Source organism: Natator depressus, chromosome 14 (genome assembly GCF_965152275.1).
Source record: "Natator depressus isolate rNatDep1 chromosome 14, rNatDep2.hap1, whole genome shotgun sequence".
NCBI lineage: Eukaryota > Metazoa > Chordata > Testudines > Cheloniidae > Natator > Natator depressus.
In genome coordinates, this window is record NC_134247.1 from 35,747,398 (window position 1) to 35,775,339 (window position 27,942).

The 27,942-nt window shown below is 50.0% G+C and overlaps 2 protein-coding genes across 2 annotated transcripts in view; one reads left to right on the forward strand and one right to left on the reverse strand.

Moving 5' to 3' along the window:
- Positions 1-27,942, reverse strand: part of LOC141998864 (uncharacterized) — a 62,938-nt gene that overhangs the window by 15,063 nt on the left and 19,933 nt on the right. The window contains exons 11-12 of the mRNA XM_074971836.1: positions 26,870-27,889; positions 1,254-2,062 (exon numbers count right to left, since the gene is read on the reverse strand). Coding sequence (XP_074827937.1) covers positions 1,254-2,062; positions 26,870-27,889 — 1,829 coding nt within the window. The remainder of the gene's footprint in view (positions 1-1,253; positions 2,063-26,869; positions 27,890-27,942) is intronic.
- On the forward strand, positions 7,711-15,851 carry LOC141998731 (uncharacterized). Its single transcript, XM_074971710.1, has 4 exons — positions 7,711-8,274; positions 12,487-12,607; positions 13,219-13,332; positions 13,621-15,851. The coding sequence occupies exons 1-4, from the start codon at positions 8,251-8,253 to the stop codon at positions 14,673-14,675; spliced, it is 1,314 nt and encodes a 437-aa protein (XP_074827811.1). The 5' UTR covers positions 7,711-8,250; the 3' UTR covers positions 14,676-15,851.

Sequence of the window (27,942 nt, forward strand, 5' to 3'; positions counted from 1 at the left end):
AACGGGTTAAAGTAGACCAGAGAGGCTGCACAGATGGGCAGCCAATCAGAAAGGGCCTGTGGGCAGCCAACCAGGACCAGGCTGAGCCCTATATAAAGGCTGCAGCACAGTGGAAAGAGGAGTCTTCCCTGACTAGCAAGGGAGGAGGACTGACTCCTGGTAGAAGGAGTGGCACCCTGGACAGAGCAGTGCTGGGCAGGGTAGCAGAGCAGTGGGAGCTCTGGCTGACCCTGCCAGACTGCAGGCCTTGAAACAAGGGCTGAGTGGGTGCTAGGGCTACGGGGAAGTGGCTCAGGGAAGGCAGGCAGTGATGGGGAGTGGAGGAAGGCAGCAAGCGGCTGCCACTCAAGGGTCCCTGGGCTGGAGCCCAGAGTAGTAGGCATGCCTGGGTCCCTGCCCTTGCACCACACCTTGCCATGAGGGAGCGTGGCCCATGGACTGCACCTTGTCCCTGAGGTAAGGGACTAGACTTTGGGGTGGCAGGTGGCCATGAAGGCAGGTGTGGACTAGGACTGCTGATATGACTCTGGAAGGGGGGAGAATGGAGTAGTGGGCACTGCTGGAGGGCGGTGTCCTGAAGAGGACACCACAGTCTAGAGAACGACACATGTCCCAGTGGTGGAGACAACACAGCTGAGCAGACAACGGGCAAGACTCCACCTGCAGAGGGCACTACATAGTTGAATGAGCTAATTCCCAGAGCAAGCCAGCAGGAGGCGCAGCGGTGGTGAGTCTGTGCCGCGTTACAAGAGAATTCCAACAAACTCTGAATTGCTCTGATATCCTGTCACTTCAGATTGGCAGCTTTCTGCTTTATCACTATGGCCTCACAGGGCCCCTCGCTGCTTCCCTGAATAAATCCCCCTGCCGCTGCCCCAACAGGCCTTAGGAGCTACAGAGACAACTCAGATGCAAACTGCAATGTGGCATTTTTACCTTTTTTCTACATTGGAAAGTGTGTGGGGAACCTGCAGAAATGTCTCCCCACTAATCCCATTGCCGGCTGTCCCCAGACCCTGAAATGACCCATCTCCCACCTTACCCAGTGTTCTCGCCTCCTCTGGCCTCCACCAACCACTCCCCACTGAAACTCAAACCATCCACCCAACTGCTGGCCCAACCCAGACCATCTGCAAATGCTGCATATTTATACTTTGCTTTGGAAGGGCAGAGACCCGTTGCCTCACAGGGAGCGCTCGTGCCACATGCTATCCTGTGTGGAGTTTCTGGTGGGACAGTAGAGAGACCTTCGCCTTGTAGCTTTTCCCACAGACAGAACATTTATAGGGTGTCTCTCCCGTGTGAGTTCTCTGATGTGAAATAAGATGCGATTTCCGAGTGAAACTTTTTCCACAGACAGAACATTGAAAGGGTGTTTCCCCGGTATGGATTCTCCGATGTCTAATAAGGCCTGAGTTGTCACAGAAGCTTTTCCCGCACTCAAGGCAGTGATAGGGCCTCTCCCCTGTGTGGATTCTCTGATGTACGAGAAGGATGGAGCTCAGCTTGAAGCTTTTCCCACAGTCGGGGCATTTATAGGGTCTTTCTCCAGTATGGATAATTTGATGTCTATTAAGGTGTGAGCTATAACTGAAGCGTTTCCCACAGTCAGAGCAGCGATAGGGTTCCTCTCCCCTGCCGGGTCGCTGATGTAAAACAAGGTGTTTAATAAGTTGTGAGCTCCACCTGAAATGTTTCCCACAGTTGGGGCACTTATGGGGTTTTTCTCCTGCATGGATTGCCTGGTGTTTAACAAGGTTTGAGAAGTGAGTGAACCGTTTCCCACAGTCAGGGCAGCTATAGGGTCTCTCTCCCGAGTGGACTCTCTGATGTACAGTAAGGTTTGATCTCTGATTGAAGCTTTCTCCACAGTCAGAGCAGACATAGGGTGTCTCTCCAGTGTGGATCCTCTGATGTTTAGTCAGGGCTGAGCCATCACTGAAGCTTTTCCCACACTTGGAGCAGTTATAGGGTTTCTCTCCTGTGTGGACTCTCTGATGGACAAGAAGGTTTGAACTCCGATTGAAGCTTCTGTCACACTCAGCACATTGATACAGTTTATCTTTGGTGCAGATTCTCGGCTGCATCAAGTCTTTATTAAGGTCTTTCAAACTGCCCCCTTGGTGAGTGGATTTATCCTGTCTGTTCCCTGGGTGGGTTCCCTGCTGCATCTCTGCCCTGTGCTGACTCTCACAGGTGTCTCCTTGCTCAGGACTGTGGGAAATGTTCTCTGATAATGCTCTGTGCCGTTGCACTTGCTCAGGACCTTCCTGAGGAGGATTCCCCACTTTGTTCTCATTCCCCATCCCATCACCTGCTGGGATAGAGAGAGAATCCAGACAGGAGTCATTCCCTGCACTGGGGGAATGAAAACCTCAGAAAGGGGAAAGGCAAATGGGGGAAAAAATCAAAATAACTGCTGGGGAGATTGAAAAATCAGCAGGGGACTTCCCCCAAACCCTTTCCCAGGGGAGAAATTCTGGGGGAGGGGACCAATTCTGGCTCCACATCCCATCTGAACACTGTGGGGGACTGCCAGGTGTCAGCCAGGGTGCGTGGGAAGCCATGTATGACGTCTGCGATGAGGCTATGACACCTGCTGGGCATAATCCGCACCTGGGTGAGATGACACAGAACTGAACAAGACCAGGAGTTTACCATGATTCTGATACCGAGTTGTTTTCCAGGTGTGCTGGGTCCAGGGAAATCTAAGGGACCAGGGAAGAACCCTGAGCAGAAATGGACCCAGGACTTCTAATACCCAAGGGGACAGGAATCCTTACCCAACGAGGTCACGTTCTCATAGTTCTCCTGCATGACGTCCCTGTAGAGGGCTCTCTGATGGGGGCCCAGCCCAGCCCACTTCTCCTCCGCGAAATACCCAGCCCCCTCCTCAAAGGTCACCGACCCCTGAAACAGCCAGAGTCTCCCACTCAGAACCTGCTGCCCCCGTCACAGTCCCACCAGCTCAGTCACAGGCAGGGCTGCAAAATCCCCCTTCCCAGAGACAAAAGGGAACTTTCTCTTCGGAAAGGGAAATTTCTCAAAGCTGTCATTAAAAACACACTGTTTCTGTGGGGAAAATGTGATGCCCAGAGATGCCAACTCTGGTAATTTTATCATGACTCTCATGATATTTAGTTGGGATTTTCAGAAGTTTCTCACAAAGATCTCACAATTCCTGGCATAGAACTCGCACATTTTCCCCTTGCTCCACATGGCTGTCATCTTTCCATGACTTTCAGGGGGGCTGGACTCACACTGCCCTTATTCAAAATGGCCACTATTTCCCTGAAATTTTGGCATGTGGAAGTGAGGCTGCCCCTAGTAAAGATGGCCACCAGCTCCCATTTTTTTCAATGAGACTGAAGCCCTGCTCCTCAAGGAATATGGCTGCAGCTCTGGGGTTAGGAGATTGGATGGGAAACTATGAGGATACACGGAAATATGGGGAGCTACAGGGAGGCTGAAAAGGCACAGGGGGACGGGTGGGAGCTGGAGAGAGGCTAATGAGGTGCCGGGGATTTGGGCATGCAGGGGCAGGCGAGATAGCAGCTGTGAGAGGTAGCAGACTGGACAGGGAAAGACAGTGAATAAGAGGACAGGTGGGGAGAGGAGACTCTGGGGAGCTGTGGTGGAGTGGGCAGGAGACTGGCTGGGGAAGAGAGGAGGCAAACTAGTGATAAGGGAGGTGGGTGGAGAGGGGCTGAAGGACATCTCTCCCATCCCCGTGGTAGGGGAGAGTCAGTGGGTGAGGCAGCATTTTCCCATACACACTGTTGCAGGTGGAGTTTTGTCACTGTGATGTGATACGTGCGCACACACACACACATCACCTCCCACATACATGCTGGGGCCAGGCAACTCTCCCCCTCCCCCACCACGTCTCAGAAACCAGAAGGTAAATAAAGAAAACATTTATTATTATTATTTTTTTAACTTGTCATTTGCCAGATGAACTGGAGAGGCAAACAGGGACATTTTGAAGGCAGTTTAGAGAGGAAGCAGGAGAGGCTTTCTTCCTACATACAGTTCTACATTCATTATCGTGATTGCCAGCGATGGCACCGTGGTTCGGATCTGCCACAGATGTGCCATGTTTTCTGACCTGGTGGAAGCCAGAAGGGACTTCCTCTGGATGAAGTGCTAGTTGGTGGCTATGCTGGCACAGATACTTCAGAGCATCAGAGGTGTTCTTGGATAACCAGATTCAGGAAGCATTGCTACCCCAGGTTCAACAAACAAAGGAATTGGCCACCACAGAACCTGAGGGGCTTAGGCAGCGTGACACCGAGTGTTGCAACACCTAACTTTTAGGCACCTGGCAAATCACAAGAATAACGCTGGGATCCACAAAGTCTGAGTTACATGCCTGAGGTCCCTGTGCAATAGGCACTTAAGAATGGAATCCACAAAAGCCAGCGCCCTAGGTGGGCAGCTGCCTAAGCCAGCCAGTGGGAGATGCCAATGAGAGAGGTGCGTCTCAAACCTCTCACAAAGCTAGGCATCTAAATCCGGGCTGCAGGGGGTCACTTACTTCTGCTAGCAATCCACGAACCAAGGGAAGAAAGTTATTCCTCCGCCTAAATTGCGTGCAGGACCTGATCTAGTAGACATGCTCAGAGGCTGCCTAGATCTACATAAAACAGGTGGGGGGCAGGCCCTCCCCTACAACCTTTAGCCTGGTGATTATGACATTCACCCAGGGTGTGGAAGATTCTGGTTCAGTTCCCCACTCTGCCTGATGAGAAGGGATTTTGTTACCTCTCAGGTGAGTGCTTTTAATATTAATATTTAATTAAAATGGAACAACTTCAACAAGCAAGACTGAGCATGACCCACAATAGAACATCGCATAGTTCAGTGGTTAAGAGCACTCACCTGGAGATAGCAGATCCCTGTTCAAATCCCTCAGCAACCAGAGGAGGAACTTGAATGGGTGGTCTCCCACCTCTTATAAGGGAGGTGTGCCTTCCCCCTCGCTCTCTCAAGGCTGTTTTATGTAGGTCTAGGCCACCTCTAAGCACACCTACCAGATCAGGCCCCCTAGGAGATTTCAGCGCTCTGCCACCTACTGTCCCTCAGGTTGTGAATCGCACTGAGGCTTAGGCAGGAGATAGGTGTCTGGGTACCTAGGGTGATGCACGTGCCCAGAGACAGAAACATAGGCACCAAGGGAGCTCTTCCCGCAAAAACAAAGGTGCTGAATGAGGTTAGCTGCCTACAGGATTAGGCGGCAGCTGAGTGGGCGTTCTGCAGATCACAGTGGTGCCTAAAAACAGGATTTAGGCAACTCAGTCTGGGGGTTGGGTGCCTAAGTACCTTTGTGAATCTGGACCTCTGCTTTTAATGTTAATTTTCAAAAGGTGTTGGAAGTTCCATAGGACTGGAAGAAAGCTAATGTTGTTCTTCAAAGGGGTAAATGGATGATGTGGGTAATTATAGGCCCATCAGCCTGATATCGATCCCAAGCAAAATAACAGAACAGCTGATATGAGACTTAAAGAATGAAAAGAGAGTAATATAGTTAGTGTCAATCAACATAGGTATATGGTAAATAGATTCATAGATACTAAGGTCAGAAGGGACCATTATGATCATCTAGTCTGACCTCCTGCACAATGCAGGCCACAGAATTTCACCCACCCACTCCTGCGGAAAACCTTTCATCTATGTCTGAGCTATTGAAGTCCTCAAATTGTGGTTTAAAGACTTCTAGGAGCAGAGAATCCCCCAGCAAGTGATCCGTGCCCCATGCTACAGAGGAAGGCGAAAAACCTCCAGGGCCTCTTCCAATCTGCCCTGGAGGAAAATTCCTTCCCGACCCCAAATATGGCGATCAGCTAAACCCTGAGCATATGGGCAAGAATTCACCAGCCAGATACCCTTGGATATTGTTAAACTAGATTTTTTTTAAATGAGATTACGAGTTAGGTTGATAAAGGTAATAGCACTGATGTAATAGATTTTCTGTAAGGCATTTGACTTGATACTGCAAGACATTTAAATTAAAGAAACTAGATTGATACAAATCAACATGGCGCGCACTAAATGGATTAAAAACTAGCTAACTGACAGATCCCATAATGTAATTGTAAAGAGGGAATCCTCATTGAGCGGGTGTGTTTCTAGAGGGGTCCCACAGGGACAGCTCTGCGTGCGTGTTGTGCGGGGAGGCTAGGCGGGCCGGGGGGAGGGGTTAGGGTGCGGAGGGCCAGGCGGGCCCGGCGGCTTAGTGGGGGGGCCTGGCCCCGGCAGCAGGGGTCAGACCCATACTCACTGGCGGGAAGCGGCAGCAGCGACTCCAGCCCACCTCGCTGGCTCCTAACATCGCTCGGGGCAGAGGGTGGAAGCCGGAAAGAGGCGGGGCAGGGGCAGGAAGAGGCGGGGTGGGGGCTTGGGGGAAAGGGTGGAGTAGGGGCAGGGGTTGTCCCAGGGCCCGCACCCCCCTAGGGACGGCCCTGCTTATGTCACTCAGGTGGGTGGCTTATTCACACCCTTGAGTGACCGACATAAATGGTAGTGTAGCTATAGCCATAGCTGATGAAGAGCACCCTGTAGCTCCAAAGTTTGTCTCTCTCATCAACAGAAGTTGGTCCAATAAAAGCTATTACCTCACCCACCTTGTCTCTCTATTTCCCTAACTGGGCAGAGCTGGTTCAATCTGCCAACCTTCGCCTTCCTGATAACTTCACTTCCTCAGAGAGACAAAGGGCAACCCCCCCTAGGGCCCCTTCACGGTCCCTCTGCAGCCCCGTTACCTCTTCCTCCTGCTCTGGCCCCTGGGGCAAATCCTGACAGGACCTGAGGGCAGGGGCTTCATTTCTGTTAAGGCAGATCAGATGCCTGCTGCAGGCACATTCACAAGGCAGCAGGTTCCCAGGGCCTGTGAGATCAGAGAGTCACTTTCCTGCCCGGCCCCAGCCCTTTCCCCGGGGTCTCTCCCCTCACCTGCAGGCTCCGGCTCAGGGGCTGGTGTCGGCAGAGCCCGGGGCTGGGTCCAGCCCCCGCAGAAAGTCCCCCCGGCTGGGCACAGAGGGGGGTAATGCAGGGCTCTCCCCGCACACACCCCGCTGGGGAGCAGCGTTACTCTAATTTTCATTCACTTTTTGCAGCGCAGAAGCCGTTCGCAGCCCTGAACTCTCCCCCTTCCACCCCGGATACAGCAGCGCTCGGCTGATCCAGCCCCTTCCTGTCCCCCGGGCACCATCCGGGCGGCAGCCCTCGCTCGGAGACTCGGGCCACCTTCCCAGCCCGCGGGCAGCGGGTTTCATTAGCCGGGGCCACCAGGGGGCTCCGGAGGCTGCTCGGGGACGGAGGCTGGGCTCGCTGCCTCTCGCTCTGCTCGGGGTCGGAGCTTCCCGGGTCAGACGCTGCCGCTGCCCCCTCCATTGTCTGGGAGCCGGGAGCGGGACCGAGCAGCGGCTGCAGCGGGGTCTGTGCCGGGGAGAGACCTGCATTAACCCCGCTCTGTGCCCAGCCCCTGGGGCAGCCCCGGGCTCTTCTCGCCCCAGCTCCCGAGCCGGAGCCTGCAGGGGATGCAGAGACCCGGGGGACCGCGCTGGGGCCGGGAGAGGAAACAGCGCTGGGAGATCTCTGGGGTCCTGGAGAAAAGCGCCAGCCAGGGGCACAGGGGGCTGGGTCCCCGCTGTCTGTCCCCCTCGGGCAGGGTCTCTGGGTCTGTCCCTGGGCTGGGCCTGAGCCGGACCCACTGCGCAGGGGTTAGGGGGTGAATGGGGTGAAGCCCTTTGAGAGCCCCCGAGGGAAAGCCCTAGAGAAGGGCAGGGCTGTGGCGGGGTGTTGGGTTAGTTGGTTTCCCACAGAAAAGGGGCACTGCCCCAAACCCAGCAATGAAAGGGGTAAAACAGTGACACGTGCCTATAAATTAGCCCCCGAATGTGCCCCCAGCCAGGGCAGTGTCCTGGGTGCACACGGATGCCCTTTGCACACTCAGAGGGGGAGAGGAGTGGCTGGAAAATAACGGTGGGTGCAGAACTGTGGGTGTAAATTCAAAGGCTGATCCTGGCTCAAGCGAGTAATAAAGTGACCAAGTGTTTGCCAAGCCTGGCAGAGTCTAGATCCTCTGTCTGCAGGGAAAGAGGCTGGGGGTGGGGGTGGTATTGGGGTGTGAAATGAACCAAAGCCCCTTCTGAGACCTCCCCCATTGCCCATCTCGCCCTGACAGGCTGCAGAATAACGCCCGTGTTTTGATCCAGATTGCCCCATCCTCCCAGGGGACAGGGCAAGGAAATGGCTGAAGTGGAACAAGCTCAGGTAGGAGATGGTGGGTTTGGTCTGGACAGAATTTGGGGGCAGGGGGCAGGGAAAGAAAAACAGAAGGAGAACAGGAAATGAAATCTTTCTTCTGGGTTCTGTGAATGTGGGGCATGAAATCCAGTGACATTACCAGCAGGGGTTGGGGGATATTCCCCCGTGTGAGGTCACAAAACCCTGGATGGGCCAATATCAGAGGCCCATTGCCCTTGCACAGCAGCCATGAGGTCCCTGGAAAGTCAGGGGATGGGCTTGAATAAGAACGGCCAGACTGGGTCAGACCAAATTCCATCTAGCCCAGTATCCTGTCGTCCGTCAGTGGCCAAAGCCAGGTGCCCCATAGGGAATGAACAGAACAGGTGATCATCAAGTGAGCCATCCCCTGTCGCCCATTCCCAGCTTCTGGCAAACAGAGGCTAGGGACACTCAGAGCAGTGGTTCTCATCTGGGAGTCCTTGTTCCCTGTGGGTCCATGAGCCCTTTTGGGGGCATCATGGGGCCCCATCTCTAACCCCTGGTGCCCCGAGCCCTGGCACCCGCCCCCCGTGGGCTGAAGACCTCAGCCGCAGCATCCCCCTGCAGGGCTGAAACCCTTCCTGCAGTGAAGCTGGAAGTGCTGGAGCTGAAGCCCCGATGCAGGCAGAAACCTTGAGCCCATGGACAGACTTAAGGGGGCACAAGGCGGTTGCCCCTCCAAATTTCAGTGCCTTATCCAGAGTGGGACAGGCCTGGGGCCAGCCCCCCAACCTCCTCCTCTCCCCCAGCCCGGCTCAGACCCTTGGCCAGGTTGTAGGTGGGAAGCCAGAGCCAGGCAGTGCAGGCAGCTGCTGCTCTGGCTGGTGTCCTGGAGCAGGCGGCCAGGGCATTCCCCTGTCTGCTGCTGGTGCCCGGGGTTGTGGCTGCTCCTCTGTTCCCAGCCCCATTTGACTGCTCACGCAGCCAGTCAGAGCTGCCCAGGCGGGGACCCAGCTCTGGGGCCGGCAGAGCCCTCGGGGAGCAGCCACCGGCACACAGCCCCAGACAGGTGGGTGGCCTGCTGAGGTGAGTCGGGGGTGGAGGTGGCGCTCCCTCCCTGGATCCCGCTGTGCGGAGCTGGCCCAAGCCCCCCCAGATAGAAGTCAAACTACGCCTATGCCCAAAGGTCCCACTCCTGGCCCCCAAGTCCCGAACCCAGCAGGAGGTAGCAGAGCGATTCCTCTGTAGGCTGCAATGTGGTGTGTGGGGAGGGGATGTGTCGGAAAGGTAGGAGGGATTCGGAGGCAGAGATGGGGGTCATGGGAGTTACAGAGCTCCCAGCCCGGCACTCAGACCTGCTTTGTCCTTTGCCCTCCATTTACTCTCTACTCTTCCCCCATCCCCTTCCCACCTGACCCCAGAAGTTCACCCCCTCCCCCCGAACTCACTTTAGTACTCCCCTCCCCCCACACGGGTCTTATCCTTCCAGAGTCCATGTTTGCAGAGGGTGAGCTGATTAAACCTGGGGCTCATTAGAAACAGGCTGTGTTCTACTCCCTCCGCTCTCCCCGCCACACTCCACACCCCTGCTGTCCCCTCCACTTCCCCATCTTCCCTCCTCATTCCTCCCCCACACCCTCCCCGTCACTCCTCCACTTTCACTCCTTCCCCCCACTGGTTCCCCTCCCCTCCATCCCCGCAGTGCCTTCTGCTTCCCCCGCAACCCCGCGCCTCCCCCTGCAGGTCCCACCCAAAAGCCATCCTCTAAGGCTGTGTTATGTCTGGTACAGTCCAGGCTGTACGATCTCGCCATGCAGCCAGCTCAGCCACTGCCCGTGATGTGCACACAGCGGCAGGGAGCACCAGAGGGATTCCTCTGCCTGCAGCTGGATTTGGTCTCTAAATCAGGCTTTTCTGGTTTTCATTTTCACCCAATCAGCAGGATGCTGCCAGTGGATCCCTAGCACATTCCCTGAATTTTGGAATGGATCGGCTGCAGTGTCCAACAGATATCGCATCACAGACACAGGGAGAAATCCCTTTGAGTGGTACGTCGAGCCTCGCTTCCCCCTCCGGCAGGAAAGTTGGAAGGACTTACATTTCCCTTCCGGTGTCTGAGTTTGTAGGGGGGAATTTCATCCCCCGAATGTGTGTGTGTGTGTGTCACTGCAGGAGGAATCTCAACCTGCAACACAGCACACGCAAAACTGAAGCCCCACACTACTCACTGACAGAGGGATTCAACCCCCTGGGAAGGGGAAGCTGCCCTTGTGTCCCTCTCCACCTCCCTTGCTTACCCAGCACCCATATCTTCTCTCTGTCCCAGGTAGTCTCTTGCAAACTTGCCCCACCTCCTATATTCACCTCTTTTTCCCTTCACAGTCTCATACCTCTCACAGCTGCTATTTCCCCACAGGCCTCTGCCCACCCTAAGTCCCCTTACACTCCTTCCTGCACCTCTTCCCTCTCCTTTCTACAACACACACCTTCCCCTGAAGCCTCCTAAAGCTCCCCCTGCACCCCACTTCCCCTCCACTCCATCTTCCCTACCAAGCCCACACATCTTCCTGAACCCCCTTAATGTCAATCTGCCCCCCACAAATCACCCTGCACTCCGCTCGGCCTCCCTCTAGCTCCTGACACTTACCCTGTATCCGCCTTACCCCACTCCCCACATTACACAGCACCCTCCCACCATCCGCCCCACACCCACACTTTACCCCCCTCCGTCTCTCATGCCTTCCCCACTCATTCCCTTTACCACCACCACTCTGCCTCTAACTCCCCACATTCCCTTTTCTATTCAGTTTCCTATCCAGTTTCCCAAGCACAGAGCTGCAGCCATATTCCCTGCGGAGAGCATGGCTCCTGTTTCAAAGAAAACCATGGGAGGTGGTGGCCATCTTTATTAGGGGAAGCCTCACTTCTACATGCCAAATGTGTAGGGAAATGGTGGCCATTTTGATTTCAGACCTCCTGAAAGTGATGGGAGATGGCAGCCATGTCGAACAGGGGACAGTGCAAGTACTGTCAACCTGTGGAACTAATTGCCAGAGGATATTGTGATGGCCAAGAGTATGACAGGGTTCAAAAAAGAACTAGATACATTCATGAAGGATCGGTCGATCAATGACTATTAGCCAGGAATGGTAGGGATGGTGTTCCTAGCCTCTGTTTGCCAGAAGTTGGGAATGGGCGACAGGGAATGGATCACGTCATGATTATCTGTTCCGTTCATTCCCTCTGAAGCACCTGGCATTGGCCACTGTTGGAAGACAGGATACTGGGCTAGATGGACCTTTGGTCTGACGCAGTATGACTGTTCTTATGTTCTGTGCTAGGAATTGTGAGATCATGGGATAATTTTATAACTCTCAACTAAATATTGTGAGACCTGTGATGAAATCACTGGAGTCAACAGCACTGGGCATCACAGTTTCACCACAGAAACAGTGTAGGTTTTTAATGAACAATTTGAGAAATTTTACCCTTCTTCCCCAGAGAAATCAGGGAGATTTACCAGCCTTACCCATCACATGGTTGACCACTGCACATGGCACCTCCTCCTGGTGGCTCTGGGGATTAGCTCCTGACAGGTGCTGCACTCTAGCAGTGTCTCTCCCATCATCTTGTGGACCCCTCTCACCCCTGGAACTGCAGTTTCCTCTTCATGACTCAGCCCTTGGGCCGGGTCACCATACGTGTTCCCCCCCTTCCATCCAGGCTATCGAAGTCCCTCTTGACAATCTGGGGCTCAGGCATTCTCACTGCCCCACCAGTGCCACTTCATCAGTGGCTGGTAGGGGGACTCGGGGCCCCCCCACCTACTCTGGGTCCTGGCTCAAGGGCCCTCTAATCCGCAGCCAATATCTGGCCTACCCCATACCTCGCTACTTTTCCCCTGAGCCTTGCCACCCTCTCTGGTTCTCCCCTTTCACTGGGTTTGCAAAGCCAAGCTCCCTCCTCCCAGGGCATGACTGCAGCCTGCCTTTCTGCTGCCCTGTCTGTAGCCAGCTTCCTGGCTTATATAGGCCCCGCCTGTCCCTGCATAGGTGAGCCTCTCTCTAATTAGCAGCCTCTAGCCTAAAGTTCTGCTGTTTGCAGCCTAATTAGCTGATTGGGCCCAGCTAGCCCAATTCAGTTCTTCCAGGGCCAGTGTGGGGAGCACCCCGCATCACAAGGCCTGAGACTGAGCTGGGGGCATTGTGACTGGGGGAACAGGTTCTGAGTGGGGGACTCTGGCTGTTTCACGGGCAGGTGACCTTCGAGGAGGTGGCTGTGTATTTCACGGAGGAGGAGTGGGCTCTGCTGGACCCACTTCAGAGAAACCTCTACATGGATGTGATGCAGGAGAATTATGAGAACATGACCTCGCTGGGTAAGAAATTCTGTCCCCTCAGGCATTAGAAGTAGGGGGATCTCTAATTAACCAAAATTGGCTTCTACTCAGAGTTCTTTCCTGGTCCCCTAGATTTCAGGGGGATCAATCCCATAGTCCCCAGAATGCTTGAGAGACAGCCTGTCACCTCCATACCCCTTCCAGGGAAGAGGTAATTCGGAGACAGTGTGGAGATATTAATCCATCCCCATCAAAGGGAGAGTGTGGGTGGTGTGTTCCTCTTGTCTTTTTAAATATGGGCTCATTCTCACATTCTGGGATTGTGTGTCCTCCTCTTCCCAGGACTGGCACTGTGCCTGGAAAGGGCTCTCGTCTCAGCAGGGTTTCAAAGGGGTAAGAGGTTGAATGAAGTTTTGTTCTATGCAAGATTCTTAAAATCCCCTAATGTGGAGATCCTTGAATCCCCTGCAGAAGAAACGGCACATCTCCCAGGAACCATCCGATCTGCTCGAATGGTCTCCAGGAACATTTCCCCATCTGTTGGTTTTATTCAAGGGCACCCTCCCACCCAGCACAGCACATCTGGAAACATCTGTGTCTCCGAGTAACTGTAAGACCCTGGTTTTACCTCTTTTCTTTCCCTGGAGCAGGATTTCCCATTCCCAAACCTGAGGTGATCTCCCAGCTGGAACAAGGGGAAGAACTGTGGGTCACAGAGCTACAGGCCTGTGTGGAAAGGGAGATCCCGAGAAACCCCACCCCAGGTGAGAAATTAATTATATGGATTCACAATCCACTCATTATTGGCACAACCAGCTGGGATTCCCACAAAGGGCCTACAAGTTTCTCGCTTTCTGCTCACTTCACCTGGGTCTGGATTATCCCCAGCAGGTACTGTGTCCTCACAGCAGATGTCACTCATGGCTCCTGTCTTTCCTGTCTCCCCAAGAGATATTCCTGTTTGTTCCACCCCTTAGCCATTCCCCTTCCTTAGCTTCCCTTTCTCCTCGACACAGGGAAGGACTCATGTCTGGATTCTCTCTCTGTCCTAGCAGGTGAGGGGTTGGTGGGTGAGAATGAGGAGAAGAATCCTGAACAGAAAGATGCTGAGCAAGTAGAACCACAGGGGACCTTACTGGGAATATCTGAAGGTGATGTTTCCCAGAGTCTGGTGCAAGGGGATACCTGTGAGGGTCAGCCCAGATCAGAGAGGCTGCAGGGAGACCACCAAGGGGAGAGACAGAATAAATCCTCTCTCCGAGATGGAAGTCTGAATAACCTGAATGAAACTGTGATCCGCCCAAGGATCTGCGCTGAAGAAAAACCGCATGAAGATGCTGGATGCAGGAAAAATTTCAGTGAGAGTCCACACCTGATTGTACATCGAAGAATCCACAAGGGAGAGAAAATCTATAAATGCTTCGAGTGTGGGAAAAGCTTCAGTCGTAGCTCAAACCTCATTGCGCATCAGAGAGTCCATACAGGAGAGAGACCCTATAAATGCCCAGAATGTGGGAAAAGCTTCAGCCGCAGCTCAAACCTCATTGCACATCAGAGCGTCCATACGGGAGAGAGACCCTATAAATGCCCCGAGTGTGGGAAAAGCTTCAGCCGCAGCTCAAATCTCATTGTACATCAGAGTGTCCATACGGGAGAGAGACCCTATAAATGCCCCGAGTGTGGGAAAAGCTTCAGTTGTAGCTCACATCTTATTGCACATCAGAGAGTCCATACGGGAGAGAGACCCTATAAATGCCTCGACTGTGGGACAAGCTTCAGTTGTAGCTCACACCTCATTACACATGAGAGAGTCCATACCGGGGAGAGACCCTATAAATGTCTTGAATGTGGGAAAAGCTTCAGTTGTAGCTCACACCTCATAGCACATCTGAATGTCCATACAGGACAGAGACCCTATAGATGCCTCAACTGTGGGAAGAGCTTCAGTGGTAGCTCAAACCTCATTGCACATCAGAGAGTACATACTGGAGAGAGACCCTATAAATGCCCCAAGTGTGGGAAAAGCTTCAGTCGTAGCTCACATCTCATTACACATCAGAAAGTGCACATGGGAGAGAGACCCTATAGTTGCCTTGACTGTGGGTAAAGCTTCAGTTACAGCTCAGTCCCTATTAAACATCAGAGAACTGACACTCTAGGGAGACCTTATGTGTGTTCTGTCTGTAGGAAAAGCTACAAGGCAAAGGTTCTCAAATATCCCACCAGAAACTGCACACAGGATAGAAGGTGGTGGGAGCTCTCGCTGGGGGCAAATGGGTCTGCGTCCTCCTGCAGCAAAGTGTAAATGTGGAGGGTCTGGATAGGAGTAGAAGGCAAGTGGATCATTTTGATTTCAGTGGGGGATGATTGGTGTTGGCCAGGGACGAGGGAACTCTTGGTACTGAGGAGCTGGTCGTTTCATGGTCGGAGGGAGCAGGTAATGGGATGAGTTGGGTGACACTTCTGTGGGTTACACACACACTTTACAGTACAGAGAAGAGGTAAAAATCCCTGGTCGCAGTTTGTGTCTGACTCATCTCTGCCCCTTGGGACAGAGGGAGAGGGACGTTATTCAGGGAAGCAGTGAAGGGGGCCTGTGGGTCTGTAGTTATAAAGCAGTGAGAGCTGCTGGTCTGAAGTGACAGGATTTCAGAACAGGGCTCAGTGTACTGGCTATCTCTACAGCAGTGAGGTGGGCTGGAGATTGGGAATTCATGGGGAGTTTCCTGAGGAGGTGAGACCTTTGGGATATTGCACGGTTGCTGTGCAGGCAGTATGGTGTAATAGTGAAAGCAGGGAGTTTAGGAATCAGGACTCTGGGTGGGGAGTAGGGTCTAATTACTCCTGGGGGAATTCTGCACCAAAAAATTAAATGCCAAAAAAATAAAAATTCTGTGCACAATATTTTAAAATTCTGCAAATTTTATTGGTCCAAATAAAACTACATAATCATGCCAGTTTCAATTATTTTAGTAATTTATTTCAAAATACCTGTCAGCAAGTATGTCTGTAGCAATACAGACATACACAAAATTTCCCCCAGGAGTAGAGAGTTAAAGAAACCGTTATGACAACCCAGTTCCTGTTTCTCTGCCCCCTCCATCCCCCAGAGCCCAGCCGGGGGGCCAGACACCCCCAACCCCTCCCCTCCAGAGCCCAGATGTGCCTCCCCAGCCCATACACCTAACCTGCCTACCTCTCCAGAGCCCAGCTGCAGGCCCTCCCCAGCCCACCAGGACCCAGCCACAGGGTCCCCCCGGCCCAGATACCTGCATCTCTTCCCCCCCAGAGCCCAGCCGTGCCCCCCCAGCCCAGGCACCTGCCCCTTTCCCCCCCTCACAAAGCCCAGGGATAAGCCTGATGCTGGGTCCCAGGCTTGTGTGGCGGTTACTGCACTCCACCGCCTCCTTCCCTCAGGGCATGCTGGGAATTACAGCTGCCAGGAACCCTCCAGCTCCCTCCTCCCCCCGCCCAGCGGTGTTGTCTCGGCTCTACTGGGTCCAGCAGCCCCTAGTGATGACCAGCAGCTCTGCAACCCATTTCTGTGGGGGAAAGGAAATTCTGCGTGCATATTACTTTCTGCAAAATTCTGCATTGTCCAATGGCACAGAATTCCCCCAGGAGTAAGTCTAATGGGTTAGAGTAGGAAGGACAGTGAAACCTATGAATCTGCAGTCCTGCATTCCATTCCCAGCTCTGCTAATGGTTACATTTGTGACCTTCTACCAGCAGCCCTTCTCCTTTCCTGGCTTTCCCTGGTGGGAGACTCTTTTAGTAAGCCAAAGGGAAAGTTTTAGCTGGATTCCTTTGTCCCTGTCTCCATGCAGAGGCTCTGTTCATGTTGTCACATGCTGGGGTTATTCCTGAAGGAACTGCCCTGGGAGGATTTTTCTCCATTTTCTGGATGGTCAGGGAGATGAGAGGGTCTTGTGTTTCTGGAAATGTGGGTTTCAGGAAAGTCTTTTTCTTGTTGACGTTTTTACCTCTGTTGGTTTCTGGTTTTTCAAAGAAATGCTAATAAAATGTTGGCTGTGATTCTCCCATCACTGTGGGTGTCCCACAAGTTTCCTGTGTTCTTGAGCTCTAGGGATGGTGGGCCAGGTGTCCCAAACTGGGTCAGTTCCTCCCTTATGCACTGCCCCTCAGCTGGAATTGCTCATGCCCCCAAATCCAGCCCTTTTGCTGATGTCTCTGTGCATCTGGTTTTAAAAGGGGATCTGGGCTCCTCCACGTCTTTGTTCTTGTGGCTCTGAGTGACTCTGGGTTCAGTCTCTGTTTCTTCCCTTCCCTTGTCCGACAGGTTTAATCAGTGCAGGGGATAAACCACCTCAGAATCCAGGAGCCCTGGCTGGGCGTGAGCCCCAGCAGTTGCTTAGAACTGGAGCAGCTGGTCACTGGGAGGCTGGATACATGAATGTTTCCAGATGGGGAGCAACCCGTTTCCTCCCTGGCAGCATCTCCAGTGTCTCTTCCCTCTTCCTGCTCCGTGCCTAGCTCAGTGCGGGATCCAGTGACTCCCAGGCAGAATTGTGACATTTCCCCATGGACACAACAGCTGCAGGCTCTCAGATGTCCTCCATCCCAGGTCATCGTTTCCCACCAAATGCCTGCTCCCGCTCCCAGGTTCCTAGTGGTTTCTCTGATGCTCTTGCTCCCTCTGTGGTAACTGTTGTGATAAATGGACCTACAAATTTACTGTCATTGTCAGTGATGCCATTTCAGAATGGGGGGGGGGTGAGGGGGAGAGGAACTTTAACCATGATTCCAGGAGCTACTTAGGCACCTGAAAACTCTATTTCTTTTGGCAGATGATAGCCTAGAAATTACCTGACAGGAGCACTGTATCTGATTCCTATATAAAGAAAAATATATATACAAACACCAGTTAAAGCCATATTTTAATTTTATATGTAAGTTTAGAACAATCAGGAGATAATGCAGTAAAATATTCCCAATCCCAAGCCTTGAGGTTTCATAAGAACGGCCATACTGGGTGAGACCAAAGGTCCATCTAGCCCAGTATCCTGTCTTCCGCCAGTGCCAGGTGCTTCAGAGGGAACGAACAGAACAGGCGATCATTGAGTGATCCATCCCAGGTTGTCCACTCCCAGCTTCTGGCAAACAGGCTGGGGACACCAACCCTGCCCATCCTGGCTAATAGCCATTGATGGACCCATCCTCCATGATCTGATCTAGGTCTTTTTTGAACCCTATTATAGTTTTTGGCCTTGACAATATCTCCTGGCAACTAGTCCCATGGGCTGACTATGCTTTGTGTGAAGAAATACTTCCTTTTGTTTGTTTTAAACCTGCTGCCCAGTAATTTCATTGGGTGACCCCTAGTTCTTGTGTGATGAGAAGAAATAAATACGATTTCCTTATTTACTTACTCTGCTCCCAGTCAACGTTTTATAGACCTCTCTCCTATCCCCCCTTAGTCGTCTCTTTTCCGAGCTGAAAAGTCCCAGTCTCATTAATCTCTCCTCGTATGGAAGCTGTTCCATACCCTTAATCATTTTTGTTGCTCTTATCTGAACATTTTCCAATTCCAATATATCTTTTTTCAGAGGGGGCGACCACATCTGCATGCAGTATTCAAGATGTGGGCGTACCCTGGATTTATAGAGAGGCAATATCATATTTGCTGTCTTATTATCTATCTCCTTCTTAATGATTCCCAACATTCTGTTAGCTTTTTTGATGGCTGCTGCGCATTGTGTGGATGTGTTCAGAGAACTATCCACAATGACTCCAACATCTCTTTCTTGAGTGGTAACAGCTAATTTGGACCCCATAATTTTGTTTTTGTGTAGGTGGGATTATGTTTTCCAGGGTGTGTTACTTTTCTTTTACTTTCCTCTATCAGTTTTGGAGCCTTAATACAAAAACTAATAACTTTAATGGGTAAATAAAATTCATGCTGAATATTTGCTCAATATCATTGTCCTTACAACATCACACCAATCACCCTCAAACACCCACATACTTTTTAATTTTAATTATATTACCATTTGGAAAACTATACTCAAGCAAATATATGCAGTCTTAATTTGTATCTCATTTCTCATAAAAAAATTATGAAGTCTAAAGTAGTTGAGTTTCCCCTCAAACATTCTTCTGAAACATGGAATAACTAACAAACTAGAGAAGAAATTCATTTTGGCACTAGCTTAAAAAAAAAGGAAAAGCCAAAAAGCTTTTAAAGTGATCATTGGAAAGAAAATATTACAATAGATTGGCAAACATAGATTTCCTATCAGCTGTAATACATCTGAAGGTGTATTTCCAGTAGATAAAATATTATCACCTTTTTCCAATGGCAACCTGTTTTCTTTTCCAATTATGTTACTCAATAATAAGAAATAAAGTCTTAACATTGTAATCTATTTAAACAATGCATTTGATATTTCTCCAGCACAAATGAAAACACACTCCAGTTCAAGGTACTAAAGATGTAAAGATTCAAAACATAAAAATGAACTTAAAAATTGATCTTGCATTTACTGAGCTTAAAGCCTGTTTTAACCTCTGGAAAATGTTCAGTTTTATAAGGTAATATAGAAATCCTGAGTATGTATCTACAGTGACCCAACCAGATGATTCTTAACTGTTCCTAATGAAAATATAATATGACACTACATCTTAGATGTTATTAAGAAAAAAAAATTCCCAGGGTACAAAGACTAATTCTAGAAAGAAAACATTTTATTTGCTGAGTGAGAAGCAGAGGTGTGGCCAATATCTTCCTCTGATTTCCATCAGGAGCAACTGAAATGTCTAAGGGAAGCACTGACTGTTACACTGAAAATAAAAGTGAGCAGTTTTGTGGGGGAGGCTTAGGGAGAAGGAAACCCCCGTCCCCTTAATGGTGCTCCTGCGGTTTATGCAGAGTCACTTTCCTGCCCGGCCCCAGCCCTTTGCCCCGGGGTCTCTCCCCTCACCTGCAGGCTCCGGCTCAGGGGCTGGTGTTGGCAGAGCCCGGGGCTGCCCCAGGGGAAAGTTCCCACCTGGGCTGGGCACAGAGGAAGCGTTAATGAAGGTCTGTCCCTGAAACAGCTACCCTGGGGGAGCCCAGATCCCAATGGAGGACACAGCAGCGTCTGAGCCAGGAAACTCAACCCCCAATATCCTGAGCACAAGCAGCCTCCTCAGCCTTAGCACTAATTAACAAAGAGCCCTAGTGACTAGGATGACCACATAGCAACTGTGAAAAAACGGGACGGGGGTGGGGGGTAATAGGTGCCTATATAAGAAAAAGTCCCAAAAAATGGGACAGCTGGTCACCCTACTAGTGACAGCAATGAATGAACTGAATGCAGCTGAGAAACAATCTCAGCTGTGTTAACAGCTGCACAGCAGCATCTCTATGGCCACTAAAGGGCTCTGGTTAGTGTCAATGGATCAGCAGAGCATCGGCTCAGCTTTATTTGCTGCTGCTTCTTTTGGGATGTATGAACCCCACCCAGGCTGAGCCGGAGCCTGCAGGTGCGGGGAGAGACCCGGGGGAAAGGGCTGGGGCCGGGCAGGGAAGTGACTCTACACCAGCGGCCCCTCCTCTCCAGGGGTGTTGGAACAATTTGTACAGTCAGGGTGCTGAGAGCCATTGAACCAAACTGTAAACCGCGGATATAATGACACGTTTCAGAGTAGCAGCCTTGTTAGTCTGTATCCGCAAAAAGAACAGGAGTACTTGTGGCACCTTAGAGACTAACAAATTTATTTGAGCATAAGCTTTTGTGAGCTACAGCTCACTTCATCGGATGCATGTAGTGGAAAATACAGTGGGGAGATTTTATATACATAGAGAACATGAAACAATGGGTTTCATAATAGCTCACCTTACCTGATCACTCTCGTTACAGTCTGTATGGTAACACCCATTGTTTCATGTTCTCTGTGTATATAAAATCGCTGTGCTGCTGCCCTCACTGACACCCCGGGGCTCTGCTCCCCTGAGCTCCTGCAAGAGCTGATCCAGCTCCAGGAGGAGAGAGGACCCAGTCTCCCAGCTCAAGAGGAGAGAGACAGGGAGCTAGGGAAATAACAGGGAGAGGAGAAGAGTGGGTGACACAGGGGAGAGGGGGGCATTTATTCTTAATTTAAGAATCCTACTCTGGGGAGCGCAGTGGTCTTCCAGGCCAAAGGACCGGGTGAGGCAAGGTCATGCATTAATGAACAGTGCAGAATCTGTTCCTGGCACTAGACTGCATTAATGCATATGTACCAGGGGGCAGAAGTATCACTGCCCTCGATGCTGCCCCATCCCAGCTATGAGTGCTTGCCTGAGCAACCTTAATAACATTCTTTAGTCTTTTGTGTGTGTGTGTGTAGGTAATACTGATATCAATGCTCTGATATTGCTGCTCTTTACAATGATTTAATCCGGAGATAGCCTCTCCAGTCTCTAGTGCTTCTCTCCAAGAATCAAATGTTACTGTAATAGCCATCAGATATTTTCCCTTTTCTCAGTTATTGAATTTTTATATAAAAATCCCCACCCAGATTTCAATCCTTTTCTATTTATTAATATTTTCACAAAACATTTGCACATTTTTCTATCTAAATATCCCATGTTGATGTAAAATCTCAAATGTTGTCCTTGTAATTAACAAACATTAATGTAACACTGTGTTTTGTCATAAACCCTCCATCTTCAGCCCAACAACCTGGAGAGACAATCAGGACCAGTGCTTTCCACTGAGTCCCCACGTTCCCTACCTCAGAGCTCTTTCCCCACAGCCAGCTAATATGCACTAAGGCATATCTGGGGCCTGCAAAGCCAGCCACGGAGGCAGCAGGTAGCCCAACATTTGTATTTACAGGGCAACTGTTAACAATCCCCTGCTCCTGTTCTGGGGGTCTGCAGTGGATGGGTTCCAGGGCTGGGGAAATAAAGCACCAAAGAGACTTCCCAGGAACCTGCCAACTCTATTAAGGGCCATTTTTGCTCATTATCCAACACCGACAACTCCGGGAGTTTGACAAACTAAATTCTACTTTATTAATTAAAACCAGGAAATAAAAGCAAAACTTCCCCCACTGCCTAGGAACCAGCAACAGGCCAGCTTTTTAAAGCTGGTAGAAAAGTGCAGACACTCCATGAGAGATGTTGAGATCCAGTCATAAAAACCAACGCTCTGAGTGCAGGAAATGCAGAGAGCTTGGGTTCATGGGAGCCAGTGAACAGGGTGCATTTTACAGAAGTATCCCAGCTGAGGTTTCTATTCCTGTGGGGATGTCCCTGGTGTGTGGGGAGGTCGGGGAGGGGGGGAAAGTGGGGCAGAGAGAGTCAGACTTTTTTAGGCTCCTAACCTGCAGATTTAGATGCCTAAATCCCATTTTTAGGAGCCGCTGCAATCCACAAAACCCCTACTCAACTGCCGCCCAACCCTGTAGGTGCCTAAACTCACTCGGCACCTAGCTTTTTGCTGTACAAGTTCCCTCTGGGCATGTGCACTGCTGCCGCTGCTCTCTGTGTGTCCAGGTGCCTCAGCCCCAGAGTGATCCGTGAGCTTGGGGGAGACAGGCATTCGCCTGCAGGGAGCAATCAAGAAGATGCTGTCCCTTTAGCCCAGTGGTTAGGGCACTCACCTAGGAGACAGAGGTTCAAGTCCTCCTTCTATCTAGTGAGGAGAAGGGATCGGCTACCGCTCAGGTGAGAGCTCTAACCACCAGGCTATGGGATATTCTGGTGGGGGGAGGTCCTCTCCTACTGAAGTTGTTCCACTTTAATTCAATAATGTAACATCAATGAGGCCAAAGAAAACGTGAGAATTGCTCTATAGTCCAGTGGTGGCAGATCACTGATCAGATCCCTTCTTCTCATCAGGCAGAGAAAAGACTGGAACCAGGAGTCCTCCCACAACCCAGGTCAGTACCCTAATCATGGAGCTAAAAAGTTTTAAACAAGGGCCTTCCTCCCCCTCCTCCTGGGCTGTTTTGGAGCCTTTGCGCATGGAGAAACCGCAGGGGCACAGTGGGGTGTCCCCAGTAACCATTGTTAACTAAATCTATCCAAACAGGAAAGGCCCAGTTACATACACACTGCTGCTCCAAGTGGTTTCTGACTGCTCCTAAAGCATAGAACACTGTGAGCGCCACTCGAGGGCTCACAAACCATTTAAAGGAATCACCTACAATATATTCTCCTCCTCCCTTAACATAATATTATAGAAAAGTTACAAATGTATTCTCACTCCTGCTATAACTCAATATACAACATGCTACAAATTCAGTCTGAGAGGTGGTTTATGACTTCCTTGTCTAGATGACATTTCACAGGCATCACGACAGCCTCTGGAACAGTGCCTGTGTTTTCTGGAGAGCTGTATCAGCAACACCTTCCTGCTGTGTAATGTTAGGGTCACTTGTAGTAGAAACTGGGACGTGAGACTCACTGGTGCTATCACGAGTCTGTGGCTGCGGCTGTATCATAGGCGGGCTATTTTCAACAGGCATCACTGGGGTAGGACATCCCGGTGAATGTGTGCTAAAAACCTGGTGCTGATATCTTCTCCATGACCTGTTTGGTGCCACTTCTACCCACTAGACAGTGCGCTGGTCAGTGACATCATGCTTCCATAAATTACCTCTGTAGTCTCTTACTAAGACACTTTTTCACACATGAAAACTGCACAATCCAGGATGACTTTTTGCGCCCAGTTGATCAGACGGTATCTTATAAATGTCTCTCGGGCTTTAACAAGTCCAGTCCAGACATTAAATGATGTCTCATCAGCAACATCACTCACGTCTGATTTGTTGCAGTACCTATTGCATTTCTATAGGCCAAGGGAAAATTCACAGTCTTGTGTTGTAAGTTACCTTTATCCAGAGGCATAATCCAAATCACTTGCTTGAATGGCTGGATAAACCATTCCAGTAATCCCTGTGTGGCAAGATGGTGAAGAGCTGATGTGATACGTCTGATAACTATTTATCTGACATACACTTTAAACTCTTTGGATATGAATTAGGGGTATGGAACAGCTGCCGTATGAGGAAAGAATAAGACTGGAACTTTTCAGCTTGGAAAAGAGACAACTAAGGGGGGATCTGACAGAGGTCTATAAAATCATGACTGGATGTGGAGAAAGTAAATAAGGAAGTGTTATTTACTCCTTCTCATAACACAAGAATTAGGGGTCACCAAATAAAATTAATAGGCAGCAGGTTTAAAAGAAACAAAAAGGCGGTATTTTTTCACACAATGCACAATCAACCTGTGGAACTCCTTGCCAGAGGATGTTGTGAAGGCCAAGACTATAACAGGGGTCAAAAAAGAACTAGGTAAGCTCTTGGAGGTCAGGTCCATTAATGGCTATTAGCCAGAATGGGCAGGAATGGTGTCCCTAGCCTCTGTTTTCCAGAAGCTGGGAATGGGTGACAGGGGATGACTCACTTGATGATCACCTGTTCTGTTCATTCCCTCTGGGGCACCTGGCATTGGCCACTATCAGAGGACAGGATACTGGGCTAGATGGACCTTTGGTCTGACCCAGTATAGCCATTCTTATGTTCTTTAATTGGTTCTATTGTCACTTACAATCTGCTCAGGACCTTCTGTCTTCGACAACTATAACCGTCTTAAAATTTCTACCACCTGAGCTGAACAAACTGAATTCAAACAGAATATTTCCAGCCACTTAAAATGGGCATCTATTGCTATCAAAAACATATCTCCCAAATAGCCCAGCATAGTCTCTGTGGATTCACTGTCACACAGTAGTGGACTATTCCCAAGGATCATGTTCAAGAGTGTGTTATGTTTCGCTTACAAGGTTTGCATTGTTTTGCCATTTACAGTAAAAGCTTTGTTATCCGGCATGTTGGGGGAATGGGGGTGGTGGTTAATCAAAACTTCCAGTGAACTAAGTGTTATACTTACCAATGGAATACCAATTTTCAAAGAATTAGAATACAATAAAATGAATAAAGTATAAAAGAGTATACAGATAGTACTGCACTGCAGAGTGCTTGGTTTTTTGAAGCACTTAGGTGTATACAGGGAAAGTTTTCTATACAGAAGGTTATCTTATGACACTACATATCACTATGGGTAGTGCAATGCTTACACCCAGATCACTAAAAATACACTGAACACTAAAGCTATACTGAACATAATTTAATCTTTCCTTGATGATTCAGAAGGCACTTCAGGATCTTGCAGGGCCTCACGGTCAGCATTATCAACATCAATTATCACTGTAGATTTGAAAGGTGTAGGAGATTGGGCTGAATCTGTAATGACCCTATGACACACCCTGGAAGCTGCTTTTTGAATAAATTCCTGATATCTGCTTGCTGCCTTGTCTTCTGCCTCTTTTGCATAGAAGTAGAGTGCAGGATGTGCAATTGCATAACCTCCTGGGCAGTAAACTAGTCCTGGCTATTAGACTGAAGACTTGAATTGGGAGAGATCAGAAATACCGGTTAATAGAGCTTTGCAGTTGATAAAGTGCCGGATAACAAAGCGTTTACTGTATGTATCAATCCCTGGCCACTACACAAAATTCCTAGCAAGGATTTGCATTGGTAGGCCTTGCCAGATGACCTAGATCTTTATAGTGTTTCAACCATCTCAGCAATGGTTATTTTTTGGTGGGTTTAACAGGCGCCACCTGTCTTTCATCAGTTATGTCATTAGAAATTATAGATTGTTCCAGTCTCTCGCTACAGGTGTGCAAGTCTCTACTGAGCTATCAAACAAATCCATTTCCCCCAAACAGCCACATATTTTTGACTTCAAAAAAAAAAACAACTCTCTAAATGAGCAGTTAACTTACAGTCCCAGCAAGTTTTCTCTGAAAACATCCACTCAGTGTGCAGCGGCAGTCAAAAAAGCTGACAGACTAGTGGGAATCATTAGGAAAGGGATAGATAACAAGACAGAAAATATCATTTTGCCTCTATATAAATCCATGGTACAACCACATCTTGAATACTGTGTGCATATGTGGTTGCTCCATCTCAAAAAAGATATATTGGAACTGGAAAAGGTTCAGAAAAGGGCAACAAAAATGATTAGGGGTATGGAACAGCTTCCGCATGAGAAGAGATTAGTAAGACTGTGATTTTTCAGCCTGGAAAAGAGACGACTAATGGGTGATAAGATAAAGATCTATAAAATTATGACTGGTGTGGGGAAAGAAAATAAGGAAGTGTTACTTATTTCGTCTCATGACACAAGAACTAGGGGTCACCAAATTAAATTAATAGGCAGCAGGTTTCAAACAAACAAAAGGAAGTATTTCTTCACACAAGGCACAGTCAAACTGTGGAACTCTTTGCCAGAGGATGTTCTGAAGGCCAAGACTATAACAGGGTTCAAAAAAGAACTAGATAAGTTCTTGGAGGATAGGTCCATCAATGGCTATTAGCCAGGATGGGCAGGGATGGTGTCCCTAGCTTCTGTTTGCCAGAAGCTGAATGGGTGACAAGGGATGGATCACTTGATGACTGCATGTTCTGTTCATTATCCCTGAAGCACCTGGCATTGGCCACTGTGGGAAGACAGGATACTAGGCTAGATGAACCATTGGTCTGACCCAGTATGGCTGTTCTTAAGTGCAGTCACTGTCTATTTCACTCTGTTCCTGGATTAGGATCCCATCCTTTCTACAACTGTTATGTCTTTTGCTCTTTACATAACATACGTAATGTGGAGAAACTACACAAGCACAGTGGAGTCCAAATAGCTGTGTTTTGTACATATATTCAACATGCAAGACCTAGGTACATACCTATACCACTGTTCTGGTCTTGAAGACAGTGAGGGTCAGCAAAGGCCCTCACATACAATTTAAAGGGACACTTCCCAATCCCTTTACGCTATACTGGGTTTACACAGGAAGAACAGAGCTGGAGGAGGACCTAAGACCAAGGCAGGAGGAAGAACCCTCAACCCCAGAGGGTGGCTCCCATCTGGTATCTTCAAGACTCTTTTGGGGGTGGTATTTGGTTACATGATGGAGACAGAGCCTAACCCACAGTTTACACAGGGGTATCTGGGTGTATGCCCACCAGTGTGCGGGGATGGGGCCAAGAATGCAGAGATGCTCCACCTAAATCCCTGGCAAGCGGCGGAGCTCTGAGTTTTCACAGGGGTGGCATTGAGTCCAGAGTATATAGGCAGTATCCAGAATTGTAGAGGCTGGCAAAGAGGCTGCAGATCTAGGCAGAATCCCCACAGGCCAGATGATTTGGGTTGGTCTTGCCTGGTTAAACACAAGATCAATATATGTAACACCCAAGATGGCAACTGACAAATGTAAGTTATCTACATTGGTCAGCCCTAATAGCCTCTAGTGTGGAGTCTCTGATGTGTTACGAGATTTGAGCTGGTGCTAAAACATTTTCCACATTCGCTGCATCGATACGGTTTTTCTCCTGTGTGGATTCTCTGGTGTTTAATCTGATTTGACCTTTGGCTGAAGCTCTTCTCGCAACTGGGGCATTTATAAGGCTTTTCTCCTGTATGGATTCTCTGGTGCCTAATCAGAGCTGAGCTTTGTGTGTAGCTTCTCCCACAGTGCAGGCATTTATAAGGCCTCTCTCCTGTGTGCAGTCTCTGGTGTCGGATAAGGTCTGAGTTTACACCGAAGCTTTTTCCGCACTCGGGGCATGTATAGGATTGCTCGCTTGTGTGCAGTCTCTGGTGCCTAATGAGGGCGGTGCTCACAGTGAAGCTTTTTGTGCATTCGGGGCACTTGTAGGGTTTTTCTGCCATGTGGGTTCTCCGATGCTTAACCAGGGCTGAGCTCTGGATGTAGCTTTTCCCGCACTCGGGACACCGATAGGGTCGCTCTCCCGTGTGGATCCTCTGGTGTATAGTGAGCTGCGAGCTCACGATGAAGTTTTTTCCACAGTCGGGGCACGTATAAGGTTTCTCCCCCGTGTGGAGTCTCCGGTGCGCAATGAGGTTGGAGCTCACGTTGAAGCTTTCCCCACAGTCGAAGCATTTGTAGGGCCTTTCCCCGGTGTGGATCCTCCAATGGGTGATAAGGTTGGAGCTCCGTTTGAAGCTCTTTCCGCACTCCGTACACGTGTGTCTTCTCTCCCCCTCTGGGTTGCTCAGCTGGGCTGGCGTTTCCTTGAGGCCCTTGCAACCTCCCACACCATTGTTGGATTTGCCACCTTTCTCCGATAGATGATTTCCCTGCTGCCTCTTTGGCCTGTGCTGAATCCCACAGCCTTCTCCCTGCTCGGGGTCCTGGGAGACATGCCCTTCAGCTCTTCCTGATAACGTCCCATGTGGTTCCGCTTGCTCAGGATCATCCTTCTGAGGATTTCTCTCCTGCTTCTCACTCACCGTCCCATCACCTGCCGGGATAGAGAATCCAGACATGAGTCCTTCCCTGCACTGGGGAGAAAGG

Coding starts and splice junctions, on each gene's coding strand:
- LOC141998731 (XM_074971710.1), top strand. CDS start 8,251: ATGGCTGAAGTGGAACAAGCTCAG. Junction 12,608..13,218: donor TGAGAACATGACCTCGCTGG/GTAAGAAATTCT, acceptor TCCCTGGAGCAG/GATTTCCCATTCCCAAACCT. Junction 13,333..13,620: donor CCCGAGAAACCCCACCCCAG/GTGAGAAATTAA, acceptor TCTCTGTCCTAG/CAGGTGAGGGGTTGGTGGGT.